This window comes from Mastomys coucha, unplaced genomic scaffold, assembly GCF_008632895.1.
Source record: "Mastomys coucha isolate ucsf_1 unplaced genomic scaffold, UCSF_Mcou_1 pScaffold7, whole genome shotgun sequence".
Classification (NCBI taxonomy): Eukaryota; Metazoa; Chordata; class Mammalia; order Rodentia; family Muridae; genus Mastomys; species Mastomys coucha.
The window spans coordinates 3,069,111-3,084,987 of NW_022196913.1; the positions used below are offsets into that span (position 1 = coordinate 3,069,111).

The following is a 15,877-nucleotide window of genomic DNA, read 5'->3' on the forward strand; positions in this document are numbered from 1 at the left end:
TCACAAATTGACAGAATGATTAACAGTTTAGATTATTGGAAATCATTCGCCTCTACCCCAGTAGGTGTTATAATTTACTGTGCTTCCAGTATGTTAAATCATTAATAAAATGCCTTTGAAAGTAATGAAAGAGGTGGAGAGTGCAAATGCAAGGTCAGTGCCCATTAGCATGCACAAGGCTCAGGCTCTGCAGGACCCCAAGGCAACAAAAGCCGTGGAGGCTCTTTTTGCTCCTTTTGTTCCTCTTGGATTCTTACACTTAGATTGTATATTTTTATTAGATTATACATTTCAAAATGTATACATTTATTTGTGTTTTGTCTTTTATATAGAGAGAAAGAAGAATCTCTTCAGCTTCATCAGGAGGCTTGGGAACGCCATCAATTACGAAAGGAACTCCGGAGCAAAAACCAAAATGCTCCAGACAACCGACCAGAGGAAAATTTCTTTAGCCGCCTAGATTCGAGCTTAAAGAAAAATACTGCTTTTGTCAAGAAACTAAAAACAATTACAGAACAACAGAGAGACTCCTTGTCTCATGATTTTAATGGCTTGAATTTAAGCAAATATATTGCAGAAGCCGTAGCTTCCATTGTGGAAGCAAAATTAAAAATCTCTGATGTGAACTGTGCTGTGCACCTCTGCTCTCTCTTTCACCAGCGGTATGCTGACTTTGCACCCTCACTACTTCAGGTGTGGAAAAAACATTTTGAAGCAAGGAAAGAGGAGAAAACACCTAATATTACCAAGCTAAGAACTGACTTGCGTTTCATTGCAGAATTGACAATAGTGGGAATTTTCACTGACAAGGAAGGACTTTCCTTAATCTATGAACAGCTAAAAAGTATTATTAATGCTGACCGAGAATCCCACACTCATGTTTCTGTGGTGATTAGTTTCTGTCGCCATTGTGGAGATGACATTGCTGGACTTATACCGAGGAAAGTAAAAAGTGCTGCAGAGAAGTTTAATTTGAACTTTCCTCCTAGTGAGATAATTAGTCCAGAGAAGCAGCAGCCTTTCCAGAATCTTTTAAAAGAGTACTTTACATCTTTGACCAAACACCTGAAAAGGGACCACAGGGAGCTTCAGAATACTGAGAGGCAAAACAGGTGATTTTCAAATGTTTCTCAGAATTGAGAATTTATTGTGGAGCTCGTACTTAAAATGTTTAAAGTCTTCATGCCACTGAGAGAACTTATGGAAAAGGGCTCCTTACAGGTGATTTCTTAGCATTCCAGGAAAATTTCAACAGTATAATAGTCTTAAGTACTCACGTTTAAATGTGACTCTATGATAGATTTTATTTCTGATTTTAAAGAACGCCAGTAAGAAGGTGGTAATTTTTGCTTTGTTGATCTATTTTCTTCCTGTGGTGTAAAAAGACCTCATTAATGTTGAAGAGTTGATTTTCTGTTTCTGTCACTACCTGACCTGCTACTATTTTTCTGTTTCAGCATTCCTCCTAACAGATTTGCTTTCTTGTTTTGTACTCTAAGTTTTGTATTTAATGTCACTGCTGTTGCTTGCTCTTTAAAAAAAAAATGAGTCATACCTTAGCTGTGGTGTTTCAGATCGGAATTCTGAGAAGTAGCACAGAGTTAGCTGTGAAAAGTGTCCTTGGATATGTTTTTTGGTTTGGTTTTTTTCCCCCTTGGGTAAGTTTTAAACTGTATCAACAGGAGTGTTCTTCCTTTTTTTTTTCTAAATGTTTATTTATTTATTATATGTAAGTACACCGTAGCTGTCTTCAGATGCACCGGAAGAGAGAAGAGGGCATCAGATCTCATTACAGATAGTTGTGAGCCACCATGTGGTTGCTGGGATTTGAACTCAGGACCTTCGGAAGAGAGTCGTTACTCTTAACCACTGAGCCATCTCTCCAGCTCCAGGAGTGTTCTTCCTGAGGGCTCCTGTTCCCAGTTTTAAAGGAGTCATGTTTTGTCGCTCTGGTCATTGGTGAAAAGACCCTATTAGAATCCAGATTCAGTTGTCAGAAGATACTGTAGTTCCTGCAATGAGGAGACAACAATCGGCTACACAGTTTGTGGGTATTGGGCCAACTATAATGAGGTTGTTGGTTAGTTGGAAGTCTGGGCTATACAGAAGGGAGTATAGCAGTTCTGTTTAGCTGAGCTAATTGTAGGCTTAGGAGTCTAGAACTTTTCTTGATCAGCAGTTAATGAGGAGGCATGCCGTTTTCTGTTCTCATGAGTGTAGGGGAGGACTGGTGTGAGCAGTTATCCCTGGATGGTGATTGATCTAACCAGAAAAACAGTGAATGTGCCACTGTAGCAGCATATTGTTCAGGGTCATGTTGCTGCTCAGTCCTGGTGACCAAAGGTCATTTGGTGAGAATTATACACTCTGGGCAACATAATGAAATCCCATCTCAAAGAAAAAAGTAAAATAGAAACAGAATTGCCACTCTTGTCTATGGTTCTGAATACTAATTTTCATGTTTTTAATCTTTTTAATTGTGACTTGCATAATGCTTTGTCAGTTTCATCCTCCTGTTCCTTTACAGTCTGCCAGATGCATCACAAGTGACTCTGTAAACAGCACTTGATGGGTGTTTACCTATTTACTTAGAGTATCATAGTAGAGAGACGCTACAGTGGTTTAGTACCGCTGTGAGCCATGTCTGTCCGACCCCTGCGACTTCCCTCGCCTATCTGTGGACTGCCAGATGCTTTCTTTTTCAGGATAGCTGTCTTCAATTTTGCACTCTTCCAGTCCTTTCCAGACACTCACTATTCTTAGAACATTTGGTTCTGTTGGTTGTTCTGTGACCAAAGTTGCTACAGCTTCTTTAACTGTCTTGTCATTTGTCTTTTTGTTAGGACTTTTAACACTGAAGCCTGATTGTGGTACACCTGATTGTGGCAGATGGACTGCTCTTTTTTTATTTGTTTATTTGAGACAGGGTGTTACTGGGTAGCCTTGCCTGCTCTGTAGACCAGGCTGGCTTTGAACACAGACCCACTCACCTCATCCTCCAAGCACTAGGACTAAAGGCATGCACCACTATGCCTGGTTCAAATGAACTACTCTTAAGGTGGTTCTTTACTTTGAACTAGTGCACTAAGTTTTGCCCTGAATGCATGCTTCTGAGGTGGCATCTCACTCTGTTGGGCATATTTAAATGTTTCAGATATGCTGTTTTAAGCTAACGATTTTACAGATGATTTTATGTGTGTTATTAAGTGCTAAGGTAAGTAAATGGGTTCTTTTGTTTTGTTTTTCTTTTTCTTTTTTTAATTGGATATTTTCTTTATTTACATTTCAAATGTTATCCCCTTTCCTTGTTTCCCTCCCTCTGGGAAACACCCTGTCTCATCCTCCCTCGTCCTGCTTCTGTGAGGGTGTTCCTCCACCCACCTACTCACTCCCACCTCCCCATCCTCGATTCCCCTACAGTGGGGCATCTATGGAGCCTTCATAGGACCAAGGACCTCTCCTCCCATTGATACATGACAAGGCCATCATCCTCTGCTACATATGCAGCTGGGGCCATGTGTACTCCTTTATTGATGGCTTAGTCCCTGTGAGTTCTGGAGGGTCTGGTTGGTTGATATTGTTGTTATTCTTCTTATGGGTTTGCAAACCCCTTTAACTCTGTCAGTCCTTTTGCTAACTCCTCTATGGGGATCCCATGCCCAGTCCAATGGTTGACTGTGAACATCCACCTCTGTATTTGTAAGGCTCTGATGGGCCTCTCAAGAGAAAGCTATATCAAGCTCCTTTCAGCATGCATTTCTTGGCATCCTCAATCGTGTCTGGGTTTGGTAACTATATGGGATTGATCCCCATGTGGGACAGTCTCTGGATGGCCTTTCCTTCAGTCTATGCTCAACACTTTATCTTCATATTTGCTCCTGTGAGTATTTTGTTCTCCTTCTAAGAAGGACTGAAGCACCCACACTTTGGTCTTCCTTCTTATTGAGCTTCATGTGGTCTGTGAATTGTATCCTGGTTATTTGGAGCTTTAGGGCTAATATCCATTTATCATTGAGTGCATACTATGTGTGTTCTTTTGCGATTGGGTTACCTCACTCAGGGTGATGTTTTCTAGTTCTATTCACTTACCTAAGAATTTCATAAATTTGTTGTTTTTAGTAGCTGAGTAGTACTCCATTGTGTAGATGTACCACAATTTCTGTATTCATTCCTCTGTGAAGGACATCTGGGTTGTTTCCAGCTCCTGGCTATTATAAATAAGGCTGCTATAAAAATAGTGGAGCATGTGTCCTTATTACATATTGGAGCATCTTCTGGGTATATGCTCAGGAATGGTATAGCTGAGTTTGTTTTGTTTTTCAAGACAGGGTTTCTCTGTGGAACCATGACTGTCCTAACTTGCTCTGTAGATCAGGCTGGCCTTGAACTCAGAGAGATCCACTTGTCTCTGCCAGCTAGGATTAAAGGCATATGCCACCACCAACAGGCAGTAAATGGGTTCTTATCTGTTGGTTCACCTACAGTTTTGGTAGGCATATCCTCTGTTCATTTATTACTGAGGGCTTTCTTCTAAAGCTTAGCTGCTTTGATAACAGAACTAGGTTGGGTTTTTTTGTCTTTGTTTTTGGTTTTTGCCGGGGTGGTGGTGGTGGTGGTGGTTTCAAGACAGTTTTACTGTGTAGCCCTGGCTGTCCTGGAACTCACTGTAGACCAGGCTGTTCTGCCTCTGCCCTCTAAATGCTGGGGTTAAAGATGTGTGCCACCACCATCTAGCAATAACAGAATTGTTAATTACAGTTTTTAGAGTTTACTTCCAGTGTAGATTGATGTTAACATCATGAAGTCATTTGTTGCAGCATATTTTGTCTGCTTACTGATGCAATAATTTAGGCATGTGAAAATCTTAATAGAAAGTATTTGACATCTGGCTTACTTTGAGCTCAAGATACTTTGAGTTGCTAATCAGCTTTGATAGTGAAGATGCAGATAACCCAGCTGAGGAAAAATAATAAGCTTGGGAATGGATTAACGCAGAACCTCTTTTGGTTAGTATCCTTACTTCTGAAAATACCTTATTATGATTTACTTCTGAAGTAATCAGTTCTTAAAAGTGTCTTCTTTGAAGACATGGCCCAGTAGTTGTTTTCAGTCAAATGTCAATCATGGGCAGTAGTTTCTCCAATAAGATTTCTCAGCAAGGCGGTGGTGGCGCACGCCTTTAATCCCAGCACTTGGGAGGCAGAGGCAGGTGGATTTCTGAGTTCGAGGCCAGCCTGGTCTACAGAGTGAGTTCCAGGATAGCCAGGGCTACACAGAGAAACCCTGTCTCGGAAAACCAAAAAAGAAAAAAAAAAGGAAAGAAAAGAAAAGATTTCTCTTAGGTGGTGTGATATCCTAGACAACTGAGTAATAAGTGACCTGAGACTTCAGACTCATGTAATCAAATTTTTTTATGCCTTTATTTATGTCTTAGGAAAATCAAGTGCAGTGTTTTCAGTCTAGGAATCATAAGTGCTCTTGGTCATTTTGCTGTTTAGCATGTTAGAAAGCATTATCCTTAGAGCTTGTGAAATCTTATTCTGTGTGCTTTAAAGTCTGCATTTTAAATTTGACTCAGCCAATGCTGCTTTTGAGTCTTATGAGTGGCCACATTGGTCTCCTGCTCACAGTGCTCTTTAGTTCAGCCTCTCAAGTATTGAAAGTAGGTCTGTGCCACCAGGCCCAGCTCTGTCCAGCTAGGTTTTAGACATAGACTGACTCAAACTTTCTGCTGCTTTTGTGGCTGGGTTTCATGGTGCACAGCTTTAATCCAGCTCTGGAGGCAGAGGCATGCAAATTTCTTTGAGTTCAAAGACAGCCTAGACTACAGAGTGAGTTCTAAGATAGCCTGTGCTACCCAGAGACCCTGTCTCAAAAACAAAATAAAACAAATAATAATAAAATAAATCCTGGTGTTTCCTTAAAGGCACTGGAATGAATAAATGTGTGAGTGATAATGACTTATCTAAAAATTATTTACTCGTACTGGGGCATATAGTATATGCTTTAGTACTGCTTCTAAGCCCCTGAAGAATTTATAGTTTTGACCAAAAATACTAGGTAAGGTGAACTTTGACAAATTGGAATTATAATTTTTTTTTACTTTAAAAATATCATGTTCACTATACATTTTGCTCACGTGATCTTAAGCAGTTCTGGGAAGTTACAGCATGTGTAGATTTTAAAATTAATTTTTGATGATTGGAGTTAGCTTTATATGCTTGGTAAATGTTGCCTTCTATTGTATTCAGGGATCATTTTGTTGATAGAGATCTTGCTAGTTCTTTTGACATTTAATAAAATTGATTAGTAAATATAATGTCATAGTTAACAGAAGATTTTCTTTCAGCAGACTGAAATAATATATTCAAATAATAAGTAATCAATTCTCAGTACTCAAAATGATTTTGTTTCTTGGTGCTGTGACAAAAGCCAGGGCTTGTGCTTGCTGGGCTAACACTTCTACAACCAACCCCTAAAGCAGTATGTGTGGGGTTGTCTAAGACCATCAGGAAACAAAGACACTTAATATTACAGTTCATGACAGTAGTAAAATTAGTTATGAAAAAGCAGTTAAAATAATTTTATGATTGGGGTCACCACAGCATGAACTAGATTAAGAGGTTGCAGTGTTACGAAGGTTGAGAGCCACGTCTCTACAGTGTCCACGCTGGCAATTGATGTAGCAAGTTTTGGTTTTAATACCTTTAAATTAGTCTTTTCCTGATTGCCCAAATTGTTTGCAATAGCAAGTTGGTTTAAAGGTTTAGTAAAAGTTGTAAATACAATGCAAACATTCCCCTTTCTCTACTGTTAATAAAATCTGAGAAGTACTATTAGTTTGACTAATGTTGAAACTTATACTGATTTAAAATGTACTTAATTTTAAATTGCTTTTACCTTAATTTCCTTCAGGTGGGCTTTACCTATTCTTACAGGTTGATCAGGTGGTAATATTTACCCACTATTAAGATATTGCTTCATGCCTCATGACTGTATATTCAAGGTTATATGTGTCTTGGCATTGGTGGTCAATGCCTTTAATCCCAGAGTTTAGGAAGCAGAGGCAGGTGTGTCTCTGTGGGTTCCAGAGTAGCTGCAGAGCTAGTTCCAGCTCAGCCAGGAATACACAGAGAAACCCTATCATGAAAAACCAAAAAAAACAAAAACAAAAACCCAAAAGAAAAAAGATATTGCCTCACTGAATTTTCTCCTTAAGCAAGCTCTAACAGTGTTACAAGAGCCCTGTATTGTTACTTCCTCTGAGTTTACCAACCTTGCTTAAATGAATTTAACATAGTAAATGAATAAATATTTGAATAAATATTGAACACTCTGGTGTCTTTTTTTTTTTTTTCTTGGTTTTTTGAGACAAGGTTACTCTGTGTAGCTCTGGCTGTCCTGGAACTCACTCTGTAGACCAGGCTGGCCTCGAACTCAGAAATCCACCTGCCTCTGCCTCCCAAGTGCTGGGACTAAAGGCGTGTGCCACCACCGCCCGGCCCGACTCTGGTGTCTTTTCTAAGATAATCATAACCAAATTTAAGTGAGATTGTAAGAAAATTTAATATAAATTTATGGCTTATTTTTGTGATGGTTGACAAGGCTGGAGCAAATGGGAGGTAAAAACACAGTATATATTTTTTTTTTTCGTAGATTTAGTCATGGCCATATTTTCAAGATTTTTATGTGTCTTATTTTCTGTGATTGTACAAGATCAAAATTTAAAAGGATGTTTATATATTTGCTGAGATTATTAAAAATGAATTAATTTACTTTACATCCTGACCACAGTTTCATAGATCAAAATATTTGGCATTGAAGCTTTTTACTTTTTTACAGTGGTTTTAGTACTTTTTTTTCTCATGAAAATAGCATTTTCTATAAATATAATGAATTATATGCATAATCTTACTGATGTCTTTACAATATCCCTAAAGGAAATATCTGTATTTTGAAAGTGACTGATAAAAGGAATTTGAGGAGTTGCCCAAGGTAATGTGAAGAGCCAGTGACAAAATCAAGTTCCTTTTCTCAGAGCTGTATTTCTCATAGCTGTACAGCATCCACTGCTGTCACTCTTACTACCTTCTGACTGGCCACTCGCTCCGCACCAACTCTAGTGCAAGCCAGAGGAATCCAGGTTATATTTTTGGTTAAAAAGAGAATTTAAAATAGCACCTTGATTTTCATGGTTTGCTTTTAGTATGTACATTTAAGAGGGTTTGTAATTCCAATAGAATTTACAAAACAGGTTAACTTCAGCAGTAGTCTACTTTTTAATTAAGCAGACTCCAGAAGCAGGGTAATTGGTTTCAAACTCTAGACCTGTCGTTTACTCTGTATTCTTGGGCAAGTTGCCTCACACACGTGTGCTTCAGTGTTCCTAGCCTTCCAGTGGAGATAATAGTAGTGTTCTACGTCTGACGTAAATGTGAGCTCTGTCGTGAATCGGATGTGTACATGCACTGGCATCTGGCCCTTCTTCGGTGCTTTTAAAAATGTCTGATACTTACTATATTGCCTGTTTGATCTTTCTGAAAACCTCTGAGTGAGTCATTATTGTTTAACACCAACAGTCAGCCTTGAACTCTGATAGTCTTACCTTTGCAATAATAAAGTATAATAAGGATTTTTTTTTTTAATTTTTCGAGACAGGGTTTCTCTGTGTAGCCCTGGCTGTCCTGGAACTCACTCTGTAGACCAGGCTGGCCTGGAACTCAGAAATCCGCCTGCCTCTGCCTCCCAAGTGCTGGGATTAAAGGCATGCGCCACCACTGCCCAGCCTTTTGGAAAAAAATTTTTTTAAAGATTTATTTATTTTATGTGTATGAATACACTGTAGCAGTACAGATGGCCATTAGCCATCATGTATGTGGCTGCTGGGAATTGAACTCAGGACCTCTGCTGGTCCTGCTCACTCCAGCCCCACTCCCTCTGGTGTAAATCACTGTAGCTGTCTTCAGACACACCAGAAGAGGCCGTCAGATCTCATCATGGGTGGTTGTGAGCCACCATGTGGTTGCTGGGATCCGAACTCAGGACCTTCGGAAGAGCAGTCAGTATTCTTACCCACTGAGCCATCTTGCCAGCCTCCTTTTGGAAATTTTTTAACTTAAATATATTGTTTTTTGAAAACTTATGTTGAAAGTTGGGGTGGAGACAGGAAGATTATGGGGTCTAGCCTTGGCAGCAGCGTGAGCTTGAGAACAGCCTGGGCTACAAGATACTCAATTTTAACCATCCTAAAAAACATCTTTTATGTGTATAGCATTGTTTACAAATATCAGTTATACTACCACATAAATATTTAGTGTCAAACAAATTGTATCCTTTTGTGTAAGTCTTAACTGTCTATACCACCAGTACGTGAGAATTTTGACTTTATATATTTTGGTTCCTTTCCAGTAGTTTAACATTAGTAATCAAGAGTAACTTACAGTACTTTTTGGTGAAGTAGGAAGAATTATATCCTTGGGCTTCCCTATGAAAGCCTTGAGTAAGTGGGCTGATCATTTCTGTTTATCCATTGAATAAATAGCTAATACTGTAAATTGAAAACTGACCGTATTAGATAAATGGATTTTTACAAAAGATAATCATGATTTAACTCATAGAAGTTCATGGATGATAATTCTGACTTTGAATCTCTTAAAGCCTGTTATATTTAGAAACCGACTTTTGTGAATGTGAGTATTTTTGGCTAATAGTATGTCTTAGGAAAGCATAGTTTAACAAAATAACAATTATTCTACAGTAAATTGTTAAATATATTTTCTTATCAAGTCGTTGTTTAGGTTTAAAGATAACTGATTCTTCTCATAACTTGTTGCTTTTGGAAACCAATTAGTGATTTGGAGAAAATATATTTGATTAGCTGTATTTCAGTGGGTTCTATTCTTGTAACAAAGTACTAAATAAGCTTTAGTTATTTAGTAAAGTTAAATATTATGGTGATTCTGAATGTATATTTTGTCATCTTAGTAAGCTTAATTGGGTGATTTTTTGTTGTTGTCGTATGTATTTTAATTTTAAGGTAGATCCTGAGAATATGAGATTAAAAAATTAGTAAAGAACATATACTATATATTAAATTTTTGTGGTAAGATAAAATTTTATGGATTATTTTCCATGGTCATGTCTACTTTGACAAGCTTATCAGATTATTTATTTCTTCATTTACTTATAGGCGTATTCTGCACTCTAAAGGCGAGCTAAGTGAGGACAGGCACAAGCAGTATGAGGAGTTTGCAATGTCTTACCAGAAGCTGCTGGCGAACTCTCAGTCGTTAGCAGACCTTCTGGATGAAAACATGCCAGACCTTCCCCAGGACAAGCCGACCCCAGAGGGTAAGGTATACCCTAACCTAGTCCTCGTGTGTGTGTGTGTGTGTGTGTGTGCATGTGTGGCGTGTGCGTGTGCGCGTGTGCGTGTGCGCATGTGTGCGTGTGCGTGTGAGTGATGAATATGCCAGACCTTCTCCAGGACAAGCCGACCCCAGAGGGTAAGGTACAACCTAGTCTTTGTGTGTGTGCATGTGCGTGTGTGCGCATGTGTGTGTGAGTGTGATGAAAATATGCCAGACCTTCCCCAGGACAAGCCGACCCCAGAGGATAAGGTATACCCTAACCTAGTCCTCGTGTGCGTGTGTGTGTGTGTGTCTGTACAGCTTTGTGGAGTCAGTTCTCTGCTTTAACTCTTTCGGTTCTTGAGATTGAACTCAGATAATCAAACTTGGCAGCGCAGCTTTGCCCACTTGGTCATCTCACCAGTGCATGATATACTTAAACATCATTTTTTTTAAAATCGGGTTTTTGGTATGTATGAATTAGAGGGTATTTTTGTGGTGTATATGTGCACATGTACACAAGGAATGTGCATGGAATGTGTATATGTGTATGGAGTTCAGAGATAAATGTCAAGTAACTTCCTCAGTTTCTACCTGTTTGTGTGTGTGTGTATGTATCGTGATATGCGTGTATATGTGTCTGTGTATGTGTTGAAGCCAGAGGTTGATGTCTGGTGTCTTCCTCTATTGTTTTTCTTTCTTTCCTTCCTTCCTTTTTCCTCTTCTCTCTCCATGTTGTCTCTCTTTTTCTTTCTGTCTTGGTTTCTCTCTCTTTGTCACATTCTGACAAGGCTATATACATATAAGGAGTCAATGTTTTATTGTATTGCTGTTCTTTTTTTTTTTTCCTTTTCCTTATTTTTTTTTCCCTAGTTTTTTGAGACAGGGTTTCTCTGTATAACCTTGGCTGTGCTGGAATTCAGAAATCCAGAAACAGGCGAATCTCTGAGTTCGAGGCCAGCCTGGTCTACAGAGTGAGCTCCAGGACAGCCAGGGCTACACAGAGAAACCCTGTCTCAAAAAACAAAAAACAAAAAAAGAAACTGGGCTGGTGAGATGGCTCAGCGGGTAAGAGCACCGACTCTTCTTCCAAAGGTCCTGAGTTCAAATCCTAGCAACCACATGGTGGCTCACAACCATCCATAATGACATCTGATGTCCTCTTCTGGTGTGTCTGAAGACAGCTACAATGTACTTACATATAATAATAAATAAATCTTTAAAAAAAAAAGAAAAGAAATCTGTCTGTCTCTGCCTGCCAAGTGCTGGGATTAAAGGCATGCGCCACCACTGCCTGTTCTTTTTGTTTGTTTGTTTTGTTTTCGAGACAGGGTTTCCCTATAGCCCTGGCTGTCCTAGAACTCACTCTGTAGACCAGGCTGGCCTCGAACTCAGAAATCCGCCTGCCTCTACCTCCCAAGTGCTGGGATCAAAGGCGTGCACCACCACCCCCCAGTGCCTGTTCTTTTTCAAAAAATGACATTTAGTGAATAATTAACCTCTTCGGGGTTAATTTTAATTCACATGTTTAATTACAGTACTTATTTCTTTCCTGTGTGCATGTGTGAAGAGCTTATCAGTGCCATGGTGCACATGAGATCAGGACAACTCTGTGGAGTTGGTTTTCTCTTTCTACCTCTGCATGTATTCTGAGGATTAGACCCATGTAGCAAAGCTTTCTTTTCCTCTGGGGTTTAGAGGCACTGAGGAGAGAACTAAAGGCTTGAGACATTCAAGGGCAGTACTCTGGCAATAAGCTGCAGTCCTAGGCTCCCCTCCCAGTGTCATCTCTTAGAGAGTGGAGAACTATGTATTTATTCTCAGTTCCCCTCCTTACATATAACCACAGAGTAATCTGCTCAGAATATAAAAATAAATAACCTAACAAATTAATAAAATCCCTACTTCTTAATCATGAGCCTATCTACAGGCTTTATTCTTTCTGTACTTATCCCCAAGCTAAGATCATAAATAGCTGGGCATGTTAGGTGAGTAAAAGTACTTGCCTCACCAGCCTCAGAACCAGAATTTGATTCCCTAAATCCACTCAGAGTTGGAAGGAGAGAACTGAATCTTGAGAAATTGTTGCCTGACCTCCACCACAAATTTTGTAGCACATACACACATACCCCTCCACAGGCACGTACGTATAATAATTATAATAATTAAAAAGATGATTACTAGGTGGAAAGATGGCTTCGGGCCTGGCGGTGGTGGCGCATGCCTTTAATCCCAGCACTTGGGAGGCAGAGGCAGGCAGATTTCTGAGTTCGAGGCCAGCCTGGTCTACAGAGTGAGTTCCAGGACAGCCAGGGTTATATAGAGAAACCCTGTCTTGAAAAACAAAACAAAAAAAGGCTAAGCACGGTGACTCTAACCTTTAATTCAACACTCAGGACACAGAGGCAGGTGGATCTCTTAAGTTCAAGAGTAGCCTGGTTTACAGAATGAGTTCCAGGAAAGTCAGGGCTGCATAGAGAAACCTTGTCTCAAAACAAAACAAAACAGAATAAAGAGAGATAGTCAGGTGTAGTCTTAAGTGCTTGTTGATTGATGAAAATCTAGTCACTTGAAACACGGAGATTTAATCGGCACAGATTGAAAATACAAGTGTAGTGGCTCTGCTTCCTCCTGTTTCTCACTGTTCTCCGCTCACGGTTTACTGCAGAGCATGGACCTGGAATAGACATATTTACACCTGGCAAACCTGGAGAATATGACTTAGAAGGTGGCATTTGGGAAGATGAAGACGCTCGGAATTTTTATGAAAACCTCATCGATTTGAAAGCATTTGTTCCAGCCATCTTGTTTAAAGACAATGAAAAAAGTCAGAACAAGGATTCTAACAAAGAGGACTCCAAAGGTAAATTATTTTTTAAAATCATATTATTATTTATTTATGTATTTTTGCATTTACTGATTGATTGATTGATTGTGTGCCAGGGTTGTGAGACAGGGTTTCTTTCTGTTGCCCAGGATGGCATCCAACTGTATCTCAGACTGGACCTGAACCTGTATTAGTCTTCCTGCATCAGTCTTTTGAGTGCTGGCACTACAGGCATGAGCCACAAACACACATTCTCATTCTCTCTCTTCCTTTCTCTCACTCTTACATTTTTTTCTCTCTCTTTCTCTCTCAATAGATTTTTTTTTTTTAAATCTCAAGGAGAATAGAAAAGTTAGTATGATGAATTCATATTTATCACTATTTCTATAGATAGCAACATTTTTGTCAGTTTTGTTGAAGATTTGGGTCTGTGGTTTGGCTTGGTTTAGATTTTTGGCTAAGTTCCTTTGTTTCATCTAACCAATTTCCTGATTGTTCTCTTTTCTTATCTATTTAGTATATTGCTACAATATACTAAAACCAATTTAGCTACTAAATATACTAAAACCAATTTAGCTACTAAATTGGTTTTTATATCAAACCATATCTCAGTGTTACTACTGCCTGCATAACCCAGGAAAGATCATACTGAATATAAAAATAAAAGAAAAGGGACTAGAGATATACCTCAATGGTTAAGAGCACTGGCTGGTTTTCCAGAACCTAGGTTTGATTCCCAGCACAATAACCATCTGAAACTCCAGTTCCATGGGATCTGACACCCTCTTCTGGTCGCTGCAAGTACTAGGCACACAAGTGGAACACAGACATGCATTCAGGTAACACATTCATACACATAAAATAAGGTTGAGAGAGAGAGAGAGAAAATGAGAAGGAACTTAGAGCTTTCTTGTGAGAGACCACTTTAATGAACAAAATTGCCTATCTTTAGCATAGATCTGATAACATGTAGGCTAGCCTGTGTAGTGGTGAACTAGTTAAACTGCTCTGGCTTCTGGCAGGTCATGCCCACATTGCACCCACCCAAGAGCTCTCAGCTAATTTTGGTAGGCCTTGATTAGCTCAATGGCTGGGCATTTCTAATCCTCCCCACACCTAACAAGCACCCTCCCCTCAACCTTTTCTGAGTCAGCTTGTTAAATCAACATTTCATTTCTGCTACCCCAGACCAAATCAGAGGAGTGGCCTTAGGGCCACTTCCCAAATTCTTCCATGGCTGTAGCTCTTATGTCTAATCCCTGTGCTTCCAAGTCGTGGTGATTGTCCTCTTATCCCTTGGTTCCTTGCCTGTGCAGTCTAAAAGTCCCACCTTGTTCACCCTGCCCAGTCATTGAATGTTGGTAACTTTATTTTCCAGTCAGAGCCAACTGGGGACAGGCTTCCTTTAGTGTCTGAATGCACAGATTCCCGTGTGATTCTGGGAGCTGCATTAAGACAGCATTAGAACCAATCCTCAACACGCCTGCTGCCATCCCTCCCTTTTTACCTTCTTTCTTCTTTTTTTTTGGGGGGGGGGGGGCGGTTTCGAGACAGGGTTTCTCTGTGTAGTCCTGGCTGTCCTGGAACTCACTCTGTAGACCAGGCTGGCCTTGAACTCAGAAATCCGCCTGCCTCTGCCTCCCAAGTGCTGGGATTAAAGGCGTGTGCCACCACTGCCTGGCCCTTTTTACCTTCCTTCATTTTTTCTTCTTTCCTCTCTCCAGTGAACAAATGATATAGAGAACTGTAGAAGTTGGGTTGTCGAAAAGCTCAATTTGTTTTAAAAGTCTCAACATTTTTAAAGTTTTCATTCAGATTTGCCAGACACATACCTAGGATTTTAATCCAAATTATATAGACTTATCAATCTTTCTCTAATTTTACTTTTTGTATCAGGATTAAAAAGTTAAGAGAAGTTATATAGAAGTTGTTTGTTTATATGTATTTTGATTATTGTTGCTACATTGAGCCCACGGTCCCCTGCATGCTAGACAGATATTCTGCCATTATACTTTTCTGTTTTAAGACACACCAGAAGAGGGCATCTGATCTCATTACGGATGATTGTGAGCCACTGTGTGGTTGCTGGGATTTGAACTCATGATCTTCAGAAGGGCAGTCAGTGCTCTTAACCCACTGAGCCATTCTCTCCAGCCCCCATTATATACTTTTCTTATCCTTTGTTTTTAAACAGAGGCAAAAGAACCAAAGGATAATAAGGAGGCACCCAGTCCTGATGATTTGGAACTTGAGTTGGAGAATTTAGAAATTAATGATGATACATTGGAGTTAGAAGGTGGAGATGAAGCTGAAGACCTTACAAAGAAACTTCTTGATGAACAAGGTAAAGGGCTATGTCATCAGTTTTTATTTGTTATTTTTTTTACACACACCTCTTGCCTTAAAATATGTATCTTTTATATTCTCTGTTTTCTTGATGTTTTTATTCTATTTTATGTGTATGATTGTTTCACCTTTGTGTGTGTGTATGTGTGTGTGTGTGTGTGAACCATGTGTGTTCCTAGTGCCCATGGAATTCAGAAGAGGGTGTCAGATTCCCTGGAATTGGAGCCTGGGATGGTTCTAAGCCATGTAGATGGTGGGAGCCAACCCGGGACTTCTGCAAGAGTAACAAGAATTCTTAACTACTGAGCCATCTCTCCAGTCCCAATTTGGATGTTGTAAATATTTATTTTTCTTT

The 15,877-nt window shown here is 39.5% G+C and overlaps 1 protein-coding gene across 5 annotated transcripts in view; it reads left to right on the plus strand.

Moving 5' to 3' along the window:
• The window catches only part of Upf2 (UPF2 regulator of nonsense mediated mRNA decay), a 99,053-nt gene that overhangs the window by 9,547 nt on the left and 73,629 nt on the right, over positions 1 to 15,877 (plus strand). For all 5 annotated transcript variants that reach the window (XM_031359516.1, XM_031359515.1, XM_031359513.1 and 2 more), the window contains exons 3-6: positions 333 to 1,112; positions 10,190 to 10,350; positions 13,018 to 13,212; positions 15,371 to 15,520. In XM_031359516.1, coding sequence (XP_031215376.1) covers positions 333 to 1,112; positions 10,190 to 10,350; positions 13,018 to 13,212; positions 15,371 to 15,520 — 1,286 coding nt within the window. The remainder of the gene's footprint in view (positions 1 to 332; positions 1,113 to 10,189; positions 10,351 to 13,017; positions 13,213 to 15,370; positions 15,521 to 15,877) is intronic.